The following is a 20,337-nucleotide window of genomic DNA, read 5'->3' on the forward strand; positions in this document are numbered from 1 at the left end:
TCATCACGATTCACAGACACAACAAACTGTTATTACTCAACTAGTTTACACAGGAACAAACATGACAGAAACAAGCTCAGTTTTAAGTTTGTGTGGTAAACGTTATGCAGCACACTGTATATATCTAACCTCTTTGATAACAGGACTGGGCCACACAAAGATTTTCTTTGACTCAACAATTCAAATAACACATCCTCAACCTTTGTGACTCCATATGGACATTACTCAAGGGAGACAGATGGTGTGTGTGTGTATAATGAGTGTGTAGGTGTGCTGGCAATGTGCTTCAAACAGAACTAAACATTAACACGTGGAGGTTTTTAGTCAGAGACAAACATCTGGGATGATTGTCACAATCTTCTGTCTCATTCTGTCCCTTTAGTGGGCAGGGCACACAAGATGGAACCACCCATTGGAAAACTGTTCATTTACAACTGTTTCTACAATCAAAATAACATCAAGGGGCTCAAAGATAAAATTCCATATCATAAATTGTGTCAATTAACAGCTTTTTTTTTAAGGTTTAACTGTGTGTTTTTAGGGGGGGGGGTGTACTGAACACAGAAAACAGGAAGCACAGAGATGGTTGTTTTTGTGATGAACTACTCAAACCAAACCTACCTATTTTGAACCTGGCTGTAGCCACGGGCCCCTCTGTGTTGCCCTCATACAGTGGGATGACAGTCACGATGTATTCAGTGTCAGCCAGCAGTCTGGACAAAGTATGGAACTCGCTGTCACCAGCCACCTCCACGGTCTCCACATTTCGTCCTTTTGTCAAACAAGAAAAATAATGTGTTTGCAAATTTTATTTTGGTAAATGCTTAGTGTGAAATACAACATGTTGTTTGAATCTTGATGCTTTGATCTGACCTGTAAATGGTCCCCAGACCAGACGGTACGCCCGCGCACCGCTGACGCCTCTCCACCGCAAGCGAACACTGCCCTCTGACTCTGTCTCCACTGATAACTGCTGCACTGCCTCAAGGCGCACTGACACATGCAAAAACATGAACACACATACTCTGAAAAACACTAGCTTAATATACTGAAACTTAATTCAAGGGGACAGTATCAACACATAAAGAGAACATAATCTGTGTAATAAATTTTTTAAGAAAGACTTAATTTTTTAACCTCCTTTGAAGAGCTTTTACTGATTGTGAAATATAGTTGAATTAATACTGATACTAATACTGATTCCTCTTTGTGACCTACAAAAGTAAACCAGACAGTTGGCTACAGGACTGATCTGTTCTCTGATGTTATTTTCAATGTCTGTAACCTCTGCCAGGGTTAAGTGTCAGACAAGTCAATGCAAAGACAGGAATTTTTTTACACTTTCAACAGCAAATTTTTACAATGAGTTTTACATTGAAAGAAACATTAAGCAGCAATAATGAAACAAATTACAAGACATTAACTGAAAAATGACAGTTTAGTAAAGGCAAAATGGAAGGACCTTGTAAATGAAATCTATGGAATGGAAAAAATTACGATGAAAATCAGAGATCAGCTCTTTGTTTTTAAAAAAAGATGAGAGAAATGGGAGAGATGCACAAGTAGCAATGCTTCAAATGATTCACTAGTTATAAGTGGGAAATAAGTAGGCAGTAGTACATGTTCTTCATTTTATTAAATGCTCTATTTATTTATTTTTGTATCTTTAACACTTGCTTCTCTCCTCTTTTCAAAACTTAATATAAACAATAAATTGTACACAGGTACACACTTTATCTATTTTCAAATATGTATCGACTCGCTGAATTAACTATGAATTAAGCCCCTTGGATGTCACTCACACTAATAATGCTAATAAATCACCATACTTTACAAGTGTAAGAAATCAATCAAAATTCTATGTATTTCTAAATTTCAATGTAATTTGCAAGCTTATTGAAAATTAATTATTATTATTTTATTTGTATTTCATTGTATTATTATTATTATTATTATTATTATTATTATTATTATTATTATCATTATCATTATCATTGGTTGTTGTATATTACTTTATCCAGCTGTCATGTTTTTTTTTCTTTTCATTTTTGTTCGTTTGACTAACTGTATGTAATAATCTTGAAAAATGCAAATAATAAAAAAAAAAAAGAAAGAAACATTAAAAGAAAGCTGGATGAGATTTTCATCAGAAAACACTAAAAACAAACGTGCAAGACAAGATCAGCAAGAAATAAAAGGTAACACTCTGTCAACAGGGGTTCCTAAAAATGACACAGAGATCCTTATAGGAGCTTTAATACTAACATACACCTGTATCATATTATGTATCCTAATGAAATCTTGAACTCTACAAATTAAATTATTTAAGAGCAACTTGGTGAACTCACATGTGCGGGCGTTGAGGATGGACGGGGATGCAGAGTTTCGTGGGAACAGTGGGTAGAGACTGATGACATACTCTGTGTCGGGTTGAAGGGACTCCAGAGTGATGGAGTTGGAGTCTGCAGACAGAGACTGCTCCAACAGCTGAGGGGCTGGCTGACCTGTTCATCCACCCACAGAAATATAAAGGTGAATATAATGGAGAGTGTGCAGGGGATTCATTATTTCACCAATAGCAATCACAAATTTATACCGAATATTAACAGTGTGTCATAAGCCAAGTTAGCTGACAACAAGCTACAACATATGGGATGTGTCTTCACTTTATTAAGTTTAGTCACTCTCAACTTTTTGGCCTCAAGCCAGCTGTAGATAAATGTGTGTGTGCATGTCTTTTCCTTGCGTGTGTGTCAGTATCCGTTCTGTGTGATTGAGTTATCTGTGTCATATGTGCACACTTGCCAGGACTGGCTGACAAAGGAACAGGTACAAACATCCCACCTTTCATTATAGGATATACACAGACCTCATTTAAATACTCTAACTTAAGCTCCATGTGAGACTGGCACTCCTGCCACATGTTCAAAAACAGAGAGTGTTTATATCAGCCCTCGGGGGCCACTTTTCTCCTCACCTGAATCATGGTATAAGCACCCAGACATTCTAACAGATCAGTGCCACACCCTGTCTCTAAAATCACAACGGCACAATAACCTGTGATCTGGGACATTGGTAAGAGTTTTCACCGTCTATGTTGCATACATACTGGTGATGATAAAATGTATTTGATATCTAAGTTAATGAATGGGCAATAAAAATCCTCACTGACAGTCAGTGCCTTGGGGGGTTAAGGTGTTAGAGAAGCTCATGTTCCTGTACTCTGTCTTAAATGCTATACATTCTTGACATGTTTCAAACTTGCTACCAACAGGTTAACTGTTATTCACTCCTGTAGCCACTTTTGCTCCTTCACTTTTATAATCCTTCATCCTGCCAAGAGTATGTGCAGATAACTCTGTCAGCAGTTGACGTTGCATGAAAAGTACTTAGTGTCAGATTTTTTCTTGGATCAAAAGGAGGTGTCACAAATGTACTTTAAATTCTGCAATGTTGGTTGAAATATGGTAACAAACAATACATATCTGATTCCAATTAAAAATAAAAATAAAAACACATATTGGACTGAATTGGAACATCATTTTAAAACTCTTGTTGTTTGTTTTTTGTGCTTGTCTTTTAAATGAAATGCTTAGAAACATAATGCTTATTTTGATTTGTGCTTGCGTAGGTTACACCTAGTTGTAAACGGCTTGTCATTTTAAAAGCGTAGGTAGGTTAAGCTAAAGCCTCAGCCTATATCTTTTCAGACCTTAATTTTTTTCCTATTGTTTCCCTCAATGTATTTCAAATGTAGATCTATGGGGTTTGAAAGAGTGAGAGGTTTTGGAGGTGCATGAGGGCCACATTTGTTTGCCTGACCTCGTGGTCCATAGGTGAGTCTGTAGCCCTGAACAGGAGAGGAGGGCTGATCCCAGCCCACAGACAGAGAGAAGAAGCCTGCCTGGACCAGACGTAGACTTGAGACCCCTGGCAGAGATCCTGTATGTGGTGAAGATATAACATTGCAGGTGAACGAGAGGTTATGTTTTGGCAGAGGCATTTTTGCAGTCATTTACTCACTTGTTCTTTGCTTGGCAGAAACAGACTCTCCCACACTGTTAGGGTATTGGGCAATAACGGTCACCAGGTAGTCAGTTCCTGACCTCAGCTCTCGTGCGATGAAGTTCCTCTGGCTGGCAGGTAGAGTCTCCTGCAGGTGCAAAGCAGAGGTCATCTCTGTAAACAGCCAGGGCTGAAACAAGTTTTAGCAAAGTCAACAACAGAAGCATAATGATAGATGGCTGAACTGTGGCATTCTTCAATCTTTATCTTGTCTGCCAGGGTACACAGAAGGGAATTTCACTCTTTGCTCTGCCAAAATGTAATCTCTATAGCACCTACATGAAGATCCACCCATTAGACATGTTTATACTCAGCCTGAATTGAAGGTAAGTGTTTCTCTGGGAGACGCAGGACTGATTTTGGCTGTTTACATCGTGATTCACTACTTCAATCTAGGTCATATTCATGCTTGTCGTCATGTGTCAGGAGTATCTGTCACCACCTGGGCTACTTACCAATAACAAGACTTCCATATTATTTAGCATTCCAAAGAAAGAATCAGTAAGTCCCAAAATAGGAATGTCAGGCTGCATAAAATACAACCTCATGCTTAGCTTTGTTGCACTATACTGCTATGAAAGAAGGAGCTAAAGGGTCAAAGATTAATGCTCACTGTGATCACATCAGAATAACGTTGACATGACTTGTAGAGTAAGCAGTAATGTCAGTGATGTATCAGATGGGTGTGGTGAAGAGAGCTAAGCCTGAGCTTTCCAATCCTCATCTACAGTCATGAGCTTTTTGGTAGCAGCTGAAAGAATGAGATTGAATATGCAGGCGGCTGAAATGAGCCTCCGCAGAATTATGGCAGGGCTTGACCTTAAAGATGGAGCCTTTAGAACTTGGACATCCAGGGGAGCAAGGAGTGCAGCTGCTTCTCCTTCATATCGAAAGGAATAGCAGGTTCAGGGATCTAACAAGGATGCCACCTGGGTGCCTCCCTCTGGAGGTCTTTTTGGCAAGTCCATCCAGGAGGAGACCCCGGGGAAGACCCAGAATGTGCTGTAGAGATTATCCCATCTGGCATGGGGAAACCTTGGAATCTCCCAGGATGAACTGGAAAGCATTACTGGGGGGAGGGATGTTTGGGGCAGTTTGCTTAGTCTGCTACCTCTGAGACACGGCTCAGAATAAGGGGAGGATAAATGGATGGTTATGACAACTGTGTGCACAATATTAATCAGGGAAAAGTTTGCAATTTTGAAGGCAGGGGTCGACTCACCTGTCGCAGTTCAGAGGTTGTGGGCTGACCTAAGCCAGATAGGGGCACATACTGGACCACGTAGCCACTCACTGGTCCCCCTGCTTGAGTCCAACGAAACCTCAGAGAATCACTTGTCTGGCTTGTGAACTGAATGTTGGATGGGCCAGTAAAAGCCTCTGAGAGAAGAGGAGAGCATTGACATAGATTCAGTTAAATGAAGGTTTATAGTCTGATCATTTAATTTGATATAAAAGTCAGTTTTATATTAGTGCTGGTTTGAATTGATGTTAGTAAGCTTGCCCAACACACCATCACTGGCATACACTCCCCCTGCTTTGGAGCACACTTGGGGGCTCACAAGAGGAAGAAGTGTGTTCAGCAGTTTGAAGTCTCCAACAAAGGAGGTGAAATCACTGCTGGGCTGGGAGGAGATCTGAGCCAACTCAGTCCTGTCTGCACTCTTTATACCTAGCAAAATTACAAAACAAATTGGCAGAGTAAGAAAGAATAAATCACAGTGGTTAATAAGAAAGTTTCAAAAACTGCTGTGAGTCATATAGAAGAAGAAACTGCAGGGGAGACACCCACCAACCGCAAAAACATGCACTCCTTGACTGCGCAGCTTCTGTGCTGGCTCCTTCACGCTGTCCTGTGACTTCCCATCTGTTATCAGGATAGTAATCTAAAAATGAAAGAAAAACCACAGGTCGGATCAAAAAGGGATCATGTTAGATATGTCATGTAATAATCCTGAATCATCAGAAAGCTGTTGCTCCTCAGACCTTTTGGACATCCCGACTGGATGCAGGGTTGAAGAAGTTATCAGACACAAACTTAAGTCCAGCACCAGTACGAGTGTTTCCACCCTTATAGTTCAGATTCTGCACAGCGTTGACCAGCTCAGTGCCATTCAGGTAGGTAGTGAAAGTAAATTCAACTCTGTAGAGAGAGAAATATGCATTCATAATTTAACATGCATCTGTAGTGTGACTCTTTGTTATTACTGTACATGTACAGGAAAGTAAAGGGCTGAATATTAATCCTGTGATTCACCTGGAGGTGTCACTGTACTGTATGGCCCCAAATCGTATCCCTCTCTCGCCGACAGCACTGGCGAATGGTTTTACTATTCCAGCCATAAAGCCTTTGACCTGCAGGAAGTTAGCTCTGCCGATACTGGAAGAGCCATCAACCAGGAAGACAATATCTGCTGCTTGAACATTATTACACCTGCCTGTAAGAACAAGTAATAGATGATACATGTGAGCACATAGAAATAAACATGGACTGTATAAAACTGCACGGTAGCTTTTATGTTTCCATTTTCAACTGTCACAGTGTATTTTAGTTTGGGCTGTTTTCATTTGATCTTATCTTTGATTTTAAACAGCTTGTTTTACTACTTTTCTTGACTTAATGAACCGTCTGCTCTTTGTCTTGATGTTTTGATGTCTAGTGTGAAGCACCTTGTTGCTGGTATGTGATCTAGATAAACTTGCCTTACCTTGTCTTATTTAAAACACATAAATACATGAGGGGAACTCTTGGGCCTACAAATGAGAAAATTAGAGGAAAGTTTCCTATTTGTATACCTTGAGCTTCAGTCTGTTTTATGGAGGAAAGGAGGATGGTCGCAGTGAATACCCAACTCCACATCTTCATAACCTGTGAACCAAAAAAATATGCTTATTATGTGTTTAAGAAATTAAAATTGACTCAAAATTACACAGTGGGGATATTACGCTGATGAAAAATATACAAAAACAACATCTTCAGTAAATATGCTTGAAGACTTATGAAGGCCTGGCTTTTGTTCGCTTTCTCATCTCCTCTCTCCTTTTTCCTTTCCTTGTGTCTTCAGGTCACATTAGTCTCTGTGTTGCAACCCTCTCCTTGTGGAAGAAATGCTGCCATCCTTCAGCTAATTACCATTCATCCACATTGAATTTCCTGTCTCTGCTAGTTGCATGCTCTTGTCACTTTCCTGTTCAGCTGAATCTCATTAGTCTTTTGTTCCCCAGCATATGTTGTAAGTTCAGCCCTGTTATTTGTCTGATGGTCTACTTATGTTTCCTAGGGGTTGTAACTATTCTTCCTGCCCATACCTGCTCTGACCCACCTACCACCTTTGATATCCTGCCTGCCAGTCTCATCGCTTTGAACATGTTTTTACTGTCTGTCTAACCACTGATGAGGTCTCTTTCTTTATACCAGTCAAGCCTCAAAAGTTTGCTTAAGTCCACTCATTGTTAGCCCTGTAGCAGCACTATAAACAATCAATTCCTTAACTCATATGAGACACATTTTGCTAATGCCATTTGGAAAATGTTCCTGGTGTCCCTCAAATTCTTATCACCACATTGCAATCACTAAGTTTGTCTTGGTGCTGATTTATTTATTGGTTCAAAACATCATGTAATTTTTGTGATTACAAGCTACAAACTTCAATATAATGCAAAGCATTGCATTCCTTTAGATGATGATCTCATGATGTTCACATCAAAGCCAGGAAAAAATATTATCACTAATACATTCTATTCAAATTGAAACTGTGTCAAAATTACTTGCAAAAGTACAGGCTCCAGAACATGTGCACATAAACAAACAATAAACAACTTTTATGTGCAACAACTCATCCTTTCCAACCCACCAGCCCTATGTTGTCAATTATTGTCATATTAATGTAATTTCCAAATAATCTGGCTGTCTATGACAAATGAGATGTGTAAGAGGGAAATCCCCAATATTTCATACAGATGAATGCATTCGTGCTTTCTGGCTCTCCTCAATACATGAACTGATGTATTAGTGAGAAATAAGCAGAATATCTCATATTTCCAGCAGCCCTCATCTTCATTTGGTGACCCTTCTTTACATCAGACAAACAAGTCATTGAAAGATCAAAACTTACTCCTTTTAACTGGACGGACAAAGATACATTAACCTTTTAAACAAACTGTTTTAACAGTCACTGAAGACAAAACACACAGTAAGCATCACAAACACAAACAGCACAACCTCATACAAGATCCTGGGTAAGCCCTGGACTCAGCCTCGTCCACTTTTGTCAACCTGACACATGAAAGTGAAAGAAAATTATGTTTATGTGTCAATTTACATTACCAGTACTTATTTTTAATTCACCTCTCAAATCTTCTTTACGGGATGAATGCATAATCAAGCAGTTCAACCTCTGAAAGGAGTGTTTACTGTATGCAGTGGAATTCCCCCTCCTCCACTTAAAAACCATTTAAAACATAAAAACAACGTTGGATACGCAGATGAGATTTCACATATTGCAACTGTATTTCAATGATTGTGCTTCGTAGTGCGCACCACACACTATAAGATCAGAAGAGAGAGATCTTGTGCGATCTGTCTCTTGTTGTCATCAAGTGTGTGGTCTCTAAATGTGTGAAGGTTTGAAGAATCCTGTAATGTGTGCCAGGCATAAGAGGATGGTAAGCTAGCTGTAAGCAAGGAGGCTAAAGGCCCGCCTTAACTCTGCCTCTTTGTCTCTTGCTCTTTGGACAGAATGCTTGGGTGCAAGTCAGCATTCCCAATATGGAAAAATATGAAAGGCTTCAGAAACAAATGGGTGACGTCATTGAGACTACGTCCATGTATCATACATGCTATAGTTTAAATGAGTGGAAAATCACCTGCATATAAAACAAATGTTCTGTATGTGAACACAAAATGAGCCCTTTATATCTACATAAGGGCATATTTGGTACACCTACACACAGGTTCAACTATATGCAGAGACACAAACCAAAACAATGTTTCATCCATGTTTCCTCTTCCTCTCTGTTCTCTTTGCTGTCATAAGAACACATAAACATAGGGCTTTTTGCCAAACTTGCCTCTTCAGTAGTTAAGAAGTTCAGGCCAATCTTCAAAGTATGACCCAACACACCCTCAAACTTCACTACTGTAATCATCTCCAACACACAGATTGTCTGTCTGTCTTTGGTTACTGTGTGTCTGGAATGCAGATGCCAGAACCTTATGGACAACATGTACCAGTCTGCAAAAAGGAAACAGACCTTTGCTGTTGTTTGAGACATGGAGAGTGCAACAATGTTCTGAATGAGTTATTTAGAACAGTGACATCTTAAATTTAGAAACAGAAGACTTCAAACACACTCAGCTCATCCCAGTGCAACTTTATCTCCAACAGATCTCTATTTTGAATGGGAGGTGTCTCTCTTTGTGACAACTGCTATTAACATTCACCTTTTTACCGAGGTAACGCACAACACAGTGGCTTCTGCAAATAGCTGTCAGATGTTGACCAGTGAACCAAACTTCTGATCTACTCTGTAGAGCTAAAGTAGCTAAAGTAAACATTTTTTGGCAGCAAAACCACGAGAAACCACTTTAGTATATGTATGTGTAAATGTATACTATGAGTGAGATCAACAGCAGACAGGGATAATTTTCTGAGCTAGTATAGGAATGCAAGGAATATTAACATCATCTGGAATATGGTCCTTTTCATATCTTGGCATTTTGAAACTCTGACCTAAACCAGACAGTCAGAGTGCCTTCGTCAGAACCAGCCCACATGAAAGACAGCTGCAGTTAACACATGCTGACAGCCTCGATAACATTCACAACACACAAGAAACTACATTAAAGGGTTCTCAGGTTGTATATGAAGGTTATTACAGCTATAATAGCCTCCAGCACAGTAATTAAACATCCTGAAGATGAATAGGGTGTGTTGTCCTTTACATTTTGGAAACGTATGTATTTGCTTTCATGCTAAGATGAGAGGGCTGATACCTACATCATACTTTGTTTTGTCATTTTTAAGGAATTTAGCTGAAGAGAGACAGGAAATGTGTAGAGTGGGAGAGGACATGCAAGGGTGGGAGTTGACCAAACAACCGCTGCAGTATATGGGGGGTACATTATAACTGCTAAACCAAATCGGCACCTCACTTTCATGCCTTTCTAAGGTTACAAACAGCAGCCTATTAGCTTGGCCTAGCATTAAGACTGGAAACATGGGGGGTACAGCTAGTCTGGTTCTGTCCATGTGTAATATATAAACCTATCCCAATCTTTAAATCTGGCTAACAAAAGTTTCACATCTTTGATTTGTGTAATTAGAAAACAAAAACTTCAGTTTAAAGGAAAATTGTAATTTTAAGTTGTTGCACCTAGCCAACAATTTTCCTCTTGGAAAACCTCAGGAACATTTTTATACTTTTTAGAAGAAATACAGTATATAAACAAGCTGTAGCATGTTTACTTGCTCCGCACAATTAGACATATGTTGGGAATATCATAGCCAGAGCCAAGCTAGCTGCATAGCATACCAGCAAACTTTATGTTTAACCTAGCTAAGGTGACCTTAGCGTCATCTGCCCGCTGAGCACTGACTGGGAATGCAACATAAAAATGTGGTTGAAAATGGGATGAACTCAGATCCAAGAACCAGTCTCAAACAGTTTTCCACTGGTTAGAAGCAGATTTTTTATAATTTGTTAATTAAAAGGATGGAAATGCTTAATGTTAAAGTAATTATCCAAAGTAGTTTTCCAGCTGTATTTAAGATGTCATTTATGCAAAGATGTCATTTCGACAAATCTATATTTTTCACACAAACACATTTTGGGCTTTGTGATGTTAACAAGAAGGTTGAGAGTCCTCATAAAGGGAGCAGCTTTTACCATTCTTTAAAGAAGAGTGCAAAAGGACTGCACACACACAGGCGCTTAGGTTGGGAAGCACTCACTACTTCAACAGAACAACCCTTTGATGCCAATGTAGTTGATTGTGACCTGGCAGGTAGCAATCATTTCAGCTGCAATATAAAATGCAACTTAAAAATCACCTTCAATATCCATCATTGTGTGATTAATCTCCCAACAGAAGCAGACTCCTCTGTGAAATATGTCCTGTTTATAAATGTTTAATCATTATCTTTGACTAGTCGGTGAAAAAACATTCACTTTTAACTAATTGTCAACTTTGACTACAACATTGTTTCAACAGTGGTTGTTTTCTAACTGAAATTTCTTACAATCTAACTGGATAAAGTAAATGTGCATATTGTAAGCAATGTCCAGGGTTTGTAAAACATTATCTATCTTATTCAAAAAGTTACAGGAGGACTCCTGACTTTCTACAATATGGCTTGGGTGCTTTCATACTTGGTGTAAGTATACACACAATGTTGAAGTACTTGCATGAAAAAGCCTGCAAGACTGGAAATAGACATGGGAATCTGTTAGCCTTATTCTCTTTTAATTTGTTCAAGAATGAAAACTTTCAGACACAGCCGGAGGCCAAAAGCTCATAATTACCCATAAATGTTTCTTCCCTCCGTAAGAGTCTACAAACCCAACTGTTACAGAGCTCTCTGTCCCAAACACGCAGAACACACATAAAGCTTAATATGTTCCAAATGTAATACCCTTTCCCCCTTTTTAAGATTCTAAGACTTCTTCTAAGACTTCCACCTATAAAATAAAATGACTTACAATTAGCTTATGACAAACCACACCAGCTTGCTTACCTCTATGTTATTTTTTCCTCGTAAGGAATCTGATGAAACAATGTTTATTTCTGGTTTCAACATGTATGCCAGGTGTTGAGCCCACACTTTGTACCCACTGTAAAACCTATTCTGAGCCGTTACATGTTGGCTATCTCAGCAAATTATAATTGAAAGGCATTAGTAATTCAAGGGTCATAAAAAAAAAACAGCTGACTGCTAAAACAAGTGGCGGTAAAGATTCAAAGAACAGAGTTTGTTTAAAACTTCCTGCCCCTCTATCAACAAACCCACAGACTCTAGTCTATATTTAGATGCTTTTCCAATCCGCATTTTCAAACAATGCGGTAGAGACATATTTGCAAATCATTAGTAAAGCTATTCAGATACCTTTAATCTTTCCTGGTACATTTTCAGATACCTGTATTTGCATATTGGGTAATGTTTGCTACAAATACCCTTAAACTATGGGCTGTCAAATACCAGTCCTGCATGGATGTGATACTAACATCAGTAATTCTTCAAATACAGAGAATGGGCGCATCTCTTACTTTGTGTGAGGAATGTCCCTGATTTTTCAGGTGTAACACTTTTTCAGGTGCAACTAGAAAAGAGCAGAGTTAGCATTAGTGTCAGCTAGGCGTATAGCCCTCATTCTCCATTTACACTGCACTGTTGTTTGCTAATGTCACACAATGTATCAACCTTAAAAAAGTGGTGGCAGAAAGGCTTCAGGTGTCTATGGTGGCAGCACAGCTCAGTTCTCTCTGTGTGTAGCGACTGTTTTGAAAGCAAGAACAATCAATATCAGGTGAAATAATTTGGTATTGTGGGGAACGCTAATACATTAGTATGTAAAAGTCACATAGGCTGAATGGTGGCTAACGCTGACCCCCCCACTGAGCCAGCATCAGAAGTAGCAACAGAGGCAAACAGTATATTTGGTGAGAAGGAGGCTGCAAAGACAGAACAGAGCTTACTCTGCAAGTTTACACGTCATGTCTGTTTTATCTCATGTTGTATAAAATCATAAAGTGAGATACGAATATTACTTCATGGTTGAGTTCAATGCCACTTCCTCTGAACTTCTCTTTTATTAAGTCTTTCTTATGTATATTTTTTGCCCTCTTCACACCTGCTGTTTAAAAAGATGAAGTGACTGGCATGGTCATGACCACGCAAATCTAGGCAACCTGGAAATCAAGCCAAACACAAAGAGTCGAAAGGTCAATGACAGGGGTTAAGTGCTGCTCTAAGCCTCAACAGGAAGCAATCAATTTCTCACTTAAAGTGGGGAAAAAAATTAAGTAGAGCACTGGCAGTGAGGACAAGGACTTTCCAAGGACAGGAAGAACCAGAGATCAGGACTCTGAGCTTCTGCTGGAGGCTGTACTGAGTCTGGTCTGAGCTCTCTGAAAGCTCCACTCAGGCAGGATCACAGGGCTGTGGTTCAGTGGAGATGCCATTCTCCCAGGGGGGTGGTAGGCCACAGGCCACTACAATGTGACAGAGTGCAGGATTGTGTAAGAGCCAGGTTCCCAGAACAACATCAATACAGGGACAGAGAGTGACACAAGTAGACGAGGGAATGGAGGGGTCAAAGGAGGGCGGGGTGTCACAGTAAATTACCATGTCCCCTTAAAATCTGCTCACACTCCAGGATTTTGTGTACTGTGAAGCCACAAGCTGCTGGTCACAGGAATAGATGAGTCTGACTCCAAGGCTGTTTGGGGTCAAAAACAAGGGAGACTAAGCCTCTCACCTTTGACATCTCCCCTCAGGTCAACTACAGAATTCACTTAGTCTCAAAATGGATTTCCCGGCTGTTTCTTCATCTTAAAAAAGTACTACAAAACAGCAGCTCTTGAAAACTATCTTTGACCCTATGTTGGAACAAGTTTCAAAAGAATTACTGATCTAAGCTTTCTTAAGAATTTCACAAGCTTTGTATTCTTAAGAACAAACACCAGATGGACTAAATCAGGGGAGCTGCATCCAATAATGAGTTATCCCTCTCATTCAAAGGCTTGAATGAACTGAGACGGAAAGTCAATATCTCCTGGGTTATAGTTGTTTTAATCCAAAATAAACAAAGTTAAGAGCCACAGGCATCAGCAACAATACAAATACACATATATCCCCTAAGATTTTAAAATCCCCATGATTTATGAAAACATTTTGAGTTTAACCCTGCATGAAAAAAGTCCTCTTCCTAAAACTCAAGCAAAGATGACAAAGAATGTCCGGATCAAAAACACATCAAACCAAACACTAACAAATATCAGTCCTCCAGACGACACACTTGGGATCAGTCCAGACTACAATCCTCAACCACTGTGGCATGCCAGTAACTTAACCAAGCACGTCTGCAACAATGCAGTGAATGAAAAGATGAGAAAGGAAGAGAGAGGATGAAGGTGGGGCAGAGAGGAAAAGTCTAATCAGTGCTAATACAGGTTTTTGAGTCACTATTGGGGGGATTTCTTGCTCTTGCATGAGGTTAACCACAGCAAAGACATGGATGCCCTTGGGAGTGGAACAGACTATGGAAACAAATCAAGACACAAAGGCAGAGGAGGAAGCGGACGTATGAGATTCCCCTCCTCTTTGCAGCATCATGGATTGTAGCAGGAGTAGTGCCCCATCACCAAATGAGTTCAGCTCAGGTCAACATGATTTTGAAACCCCTGCTGTATTGTGCAACTGTGATGAAGACTAATGCATGCAATGTTTGAAAGGGCAAATTAGTATTATGTCAAGCTTTGGAGGGGGTTAAACTTTCTTTGATTGAAAAATGAGTTACATGTTTTTTTTTATGTGTTATAACCAAGAGGAATCGCCTGATAAACAGAGCTATGGGAAAGGTGATAAAGAGGATTAAATGTCAGTGAGGTTGAAAAAGAGGCAATGAATGATGTGCACAGTCTTGTTCAATGTCAAGTTATTTTCTGCAGGGAAAGTAACAGACTTGGGAGCTGTGTATTCACATAAGTACTCAATATGTACAGCAGGCAATAGGAAATAATATCACCAGCATGTTTGCCATGTAAATGAATATTCATCCATCCATGAGTGATATCACAGACAGAACATTAAGCTATAAGTCCCTGTAACATTTAATTCTCAAGTGCAGCCTCTGCAAATTTTGCACAACTTCGCTCCCAAACAGCAGTAGGCTATTCCCTTAAAATACCTTACATTGATGCACATGAGAGCTCCCACACAGCCCGGCACAGACCCTCATCCTTCCCGCCTCTGACTCACCATACCTGGGAGTCTCTGCTCCGTGTACCGGGCAAACAGCCTGATGCTCCTCACCTTTCCACCTGTGGCATATCCAGCTTTATCTCTCCGTGCAGTGTCTGGACAGGCAGTCGTTAGTGTATTCCCAGTTACCGATGTCGCAGCTTCAGAAAACAACACCAAGGTAACTCCACAATGATGAACTGTTGCTCAATAACAGAACTTGTATCGGTGCATCCCTGCAGGAGACTGTCAAGGTTGTGAACGATATTTCTGATTCCCGAGGCAGCGTTGCAAAGCGTGGGCTGAACACAAGCAGCAGCAGAACAGTCCAGACTTGTTCGGATGCCTGAAGGGGAGTCCTAAACTCTCCCTTTCTCTTTTTTTCCCTACCTCATTCTCTGTGCCTCCCTCCCTGCTCCTGTCAGCAAGAAACCAGTGTAACCAAGTGGAGCAGAAACATGAGCCTAATATTTCCGTGACTTTTCCAGGTAAAGCAGGGCACTCAGGGTCAAACGATTTCACGAACATTTTATATTTTAACACAACTTTTTGTATACAGTCAACCTTAGGCAAGGAGTTGAGTAAAGCCTCTTCACTCAAAGTTTGCAGAGGGATCTTGATCCTGAAACAAGTTACCTAACAATGATCCAAGTTAAACAAAATATGCACATTTTTGAGAGATCATTAAACATTTCATACATTTGTTTCATAAGCTTTTCAGTTGCAATAATGCAATCTTAAAACATGCATGCAAAAATAATTATGTCAACTGTCAGCTACATGAACCTGAAGTGACGCACATGAAAATTGACTATAGCTAGTACTGTGTGTGGTATGACCAAGCGGCAACCACACACTCTGGTCTCAAACTATGAAGCCCATTCAGAAGTGTTATAAACTGCAGTTCATTGAGAATCCACTTGAGGCTGGCTGCAAAAACACCGGAAACCACATAGACATGAATGGGAAAAAGCCGATCTTTGCAGCATTAATAAACATGTTTACAGCCTGGTTCAAAAAACGGCTTGGCCCTACGTAGCTAATCTCTCTAATGGCACACACTGTACGGTGGGTGAATTTTTTTCAAACGTGACAGTTCAGAAGATATTAAGATTTTGAGTTTTTGCCCAAATAAGGACATGACTGACGTGACCCCCGGTCGGGAACACATAGCTGTTGGCTAAGAGGCTCACACTACATCACACTCTGCCTGGTTGAGTTCTGCATTTCCAATATGGCTGCTGCCGTCGATTGGCTTCAAAACGGCTCTCAGGAACAAATGGGTGACATCACGGATACTATGTCCATATTTTATACAGTCTGTTGGTAAGACCAAGCAGCAACCTCCAGTCTAAAAATATGAGTTCAATGTGGAAGTGCTAAAAACTGCACTTCATCGAGGATCCACTTGAGGCTGGCTCCGGAAGTACCAGAAATCTCATACACACCAATTCAAAAAAGCCGATCTTTATAGCAGAAATAAACATGTTTACAGCCTGGTACAAAAGACGAGTGTAGTCTGGATAGCTCATTTCTCAATCGGCACTCTATGGGGGGGTGGATTTTTTTCTAATGCGGCAATTTCGAAGATATTGGGCCTCATTCACTAATAAATGTGTAGAAATGTCCTTACTCTGCGCATAAAATAAGTGCTTACACAAAGTCACCGTCGGATTCATGACACGTGCGTACCAGCCAATTTTGTTCTCACCACCGTGCGTATATTAGTGAATCAGAATCATTCTAAATTGACAGGCGCGTGCCCGCAACCTGCAATCAGCATACTACAACACCCCAATTCATTCATATAAGGACATCTGTTCGGTGCATCAAGATGCTGAATTTCACCTTGGCAGAAATAGAGGTGATTGTTGAGGAGTTTGAGGCAAGAAAACCAACACTTTTCTTAAGCGTATCAGCAGGAGGAGTCACCATGACAAAAATAAATGAAGCCTGGGTTTCTTACTGAGGCTGTTAATGCTGTGTCTCCTGAGGTTCGCACCGTGGCTCAGGTTAAGAAAAGAATGTATGGTATTACAGTGTACGCAAAAAAAACAACTAGCAGAACAGAAAAGAAGGAAGGAAACCGGAGGAGGACAAGGACCACCTGATCTGACAGCTCAGGATTAAAGAATGTCTGCGATTATTGGAGACACCTCCATATCAGGAATATGTTCCCGAAATGAGGGATAAAGTGATGATATTTAACTGTCGCCTAATAGTCATTCATTTAATTTAATGAACACAGCACGCCAAAATAATCTTTCACACTCTCTCAGGGGCGTAGAGTAACTTGCCATTAGCTGTGTCCAAACCAGGGGTTCAGCTCGCCTGGCTGGAGGTGAAGCTTTCAGCAAAGCGTCTGCCCCCTGGTGGCTGGCTGCAGTATAGGTCAAAAAATCCATCTCCCCCATTCTCATTGGAAGACTAGTAATCTCAATATCTTCGAAATTGCCGTGTTAGAAAAAAATTCAACGCCTTCACAGTGAGAGCACATCGAGAAATGAGCTATCCAGACTACACTCGTCTTTTGTACCAGGCTGTAAACATGTTTATTTCTGCTGTAAAGATCAGCTTTTTCCCATTCATGTGTATGTGGTTTCTGTATGTGACTTCCGATACTTCCGGAGCCAGCCTCAAGCCGATCCTCGATGAACTGCAGCTTTTAACACTTCCGCATTGGACTCATATTTTTAGATTGGAGGTTGTAGCTAGCTGTGGGCTAGGAAGCTCAAAGCCTGCGTCTTTACGTCACAATCGCTCAACAGCAGCAATATGGTTCCCGCCAACGATTGGCCTCAAAACAGCGCTTCAGAAACAGATGGGTGACGTCACGAATACTACGTCCATATTTTATACATTCTATGGGTATGACCTAGTGCAGTTAGTCACTTAAATGGCTGTAACATTTTAAAATATTTTTTCTTCTGTGATGACAGTGCATAAGTTGCAGGGGAACTTTATCTGTGACACATTATGTTTAAAAGTTAAATTCTGGAGTGCGGTGAAAGGCCTTGGTCACATACCTGACTTTGTTTTCCAGGTAGATGTAAAGAGTATTATATAGTATTTTAAATTGGGGTACTGAAATTATACAGGGTGTTGTTAAACTCCTCAATATAGCATAGTAACAAAGTTGCCATTTTCTTATGATGTTACACACTATAGTACACACTATAGGGTAAGCACAAATATTGTATGTCATAATGAGACTATGTCTGCGATTAATATAGGGAAGTTGACATATGATTATCTTATCTCAATATCCTTATCAGTAAGTTAAAAGAAAATAGATAATCTGGAGGGACAACAAGTTGTATTTGGAGTTAAAAATAACATATTGAATAATTCATCAGCTACTGCAATATTCTCATTCAGTCTCCTAGCTAATACTACTGTTGGGTACTAATAGTGTAGGAAATGTTAACATTGCTAGCCAACAGTAAAGTTAGCTAGCTAAGGTATATATTACATAGCTAATGTACAAAACTGCTGTTGTGACTTAACTCTTGGTTAGATCAGGTAATCAAATATACAGTTTTAACATATGCCCCATGATCACCCAAGTTTTCAAGAATGGTGAATGTATGGATCTCAAACCTTCTACACGGCATGCTAGTGAGACATCATGACACATTCAAGCTTAACTTCAGCCTAAAGTTAGAAGAAACTGGTCACCATGTGAATATGGTGAATAAGAAGATTCTTAATGACCATGTTTATGATGGCTCTGTTCTGTACCTTTGACTGTAAGACAGGATGCAATTATATTTATTTTATTTATTTTATTTACCAAGTCCATGAAGTACAAACATCACATAGCTGATAAGCATTGAACCTCGATCTTCTCTGGATTAACTTTGTGTCTTGCCGTTGGCCTTTGTCATGTTAAATTGGAAGAGTAACCACACTGATCGGGAGAGGAAAGCTTGGGAGGTTAAGGGGTTACTTTACAATCTTAGATTAGCGTTTCTTTGAAGTAAACCCTGGCAACCAAGAAAGGAGGATGAAGAGGCACATGAAAGGAGATGTTTCCCGTGCATTAAACCACAATCCATGGGTTTTCTATAACTGTAGGTTCCAGTACTGTCAAGAGAGGGTTGTGAAGTTTTTATGGATAGTACTGAACACGACCAGTGGGGTTCCCTCAGTAAAGAAATCCACCCCATCATGGTCAGAGGACACCAAGTGGTGTTAGCACATGTAAACAGTCCCATCTAGTTTTAAAGAGTATCCCCAAAAGTTAAAAGATATTATCCTTCTCCTCCCCTGGCACTACAGAGACCCAACACCAAAGCAGACCCACCTTAATCCACCATGAGCATTGCACCTCGCAGTATTTAGCTAGTTACAGCAGCAAGGAAAAACTTCCTTTTAACAGGCAGAAACCTCTAGCAGAACCAGACTCATGTTAGACAGCCATCTGCCTCAATCGAGTTGGGTGTGGAAAGAGGGATAGAGGAGAACAAGAGAGAGAGAGAGCGGTGATAGTGATGAGTTGTAGTAGCTGTTGTCGCTGGAGTCCAGCACATCCGTATCAGCTGAAGTCTGGAACGTCCACAGCAGCAGGATGCCTATTTGGCAGCTCAGAGGAACCTACAAGACAATGGAGCTCAGGGACTTCAGAAAGGTCTATGGTTAGTAACTTTCAATGGGACAGGTAGAGTTAAAATAAGTGATGACAGGGTTGGGGGGGGGAGTGGGTGAGATAGGATCCCAGTGTGTCAGTACGCCAGTTCCCCTGGCAGTCATGGTTTTGAGTTTGATATGAGCGCAAATATTACCTGGATTCATTCATATTGGTTTGATGGTGAATTTAAATGTGCCTTTTATAATTTAGTGTCATGATAGGGTCAAAATTTTGTCTTGTGCAACACTTTGGTTACTAACTGTACCATCAAACCCACTAAGATTCTCACCAACCACAAGTGAATCATATTTGAAGTGCTTACTACCAAAATAACTTAAAATGCTAAATATAGATGAACTTAGTAAGCATTATCACTGATAAACATCAACTAACTTTTCTGTTACTTAAAGTCTGTTCATCATAATATATGGCACATATTGTTCTATATAATAATTAATAGTCTACTACAGTCAGACAAAGGACACACCTTACTTTTGCTACCTTGCTGCCAACAACTGTCACCCCAACATCCTCTCTCATCTCCTCCTCTGTAATTTATATGAACACAAAATAGACTGCCGTTTTTGCTGTGCAGCTTCCTACTGTTACTGTTACTGTTAATTAGAGTGCTTTTTATTGTTGCCATAGCAATACCTGCACAACCCTGTTCTACTGACACAG

The 20,337-nt window shown here is 40.1% G+C and overlaps 1 protein-coding gene across 1 annotated transcript in view; it reads right to left on the reverse strand.

Annotated features, from left to right (window-relative positions):
* Positions 1–15,456, reverse strand: part of col7a1 (collagen, type VII, alpha 1) — a 76,631-nt gene extending 61,175 nt beyond the window's left edge. The window contains exons 1-12 of the mRNA XM_034698528.1: positions 15,099–15,456; positions 6,862–6,934; positions 6,323–6,503; positions 6,052–6,208; positions 5,858–5,951; positions 5,579–5,737; positions 5,288–5,445; positions 4,024–4,153; positions 3,823–3,942; positions 2,349–2,504; positions 874–993; positions 622–771 (exon numbers count right to left, since the gene is read on the reverse strand). Of these exons, the coding sequence (XP_034554419.1) occupies positions 622–771; positions 874–993; positions 2,349–2,504; positions 3,823–3,942; positions 4,024–4,153; positions 5,288–5,445; positions 5,579–5,737; positions 5,858–5,951; positions 6,052–6,208; positions 6,323–6,503; positions 6,862–6,931 (1,495 nt within the window). The 5' untranslated portion in view covers positions 6,932–6,934; positions 15,099–15,456. The remainder of the gene's footprint in view (positions 1–621; positions 772–873; positions 994–2,348; positions 2,505–3,822; positions 3,943–4,023; positions 4,154–5,287; positions 5,446–5,578; positions 5,738–5,857; positions 5,952–6,051; positions 6,209–6,322; positions 6,504–6,861; positions 6,935–15,098) is intronic.
* Between the last annotated feature and the right edge of the window lie 4,881 nt (positions 15,457–20,337).

The sequence above is a fragment of the Notolabrus celidotus genome, chromosome 1 (assembly GCF_009762535.1).
Source record: "Notolabrus celidotus isolate fNotCel1 chromosome 1, fNotCel1.pri, whole genome shotgun sequence".
NCBI lineage: Eukaryota > Metazoa > Chordata > Actinopteri > Labriformes > Labridae > Notolabrus > Notolabrus celidotus.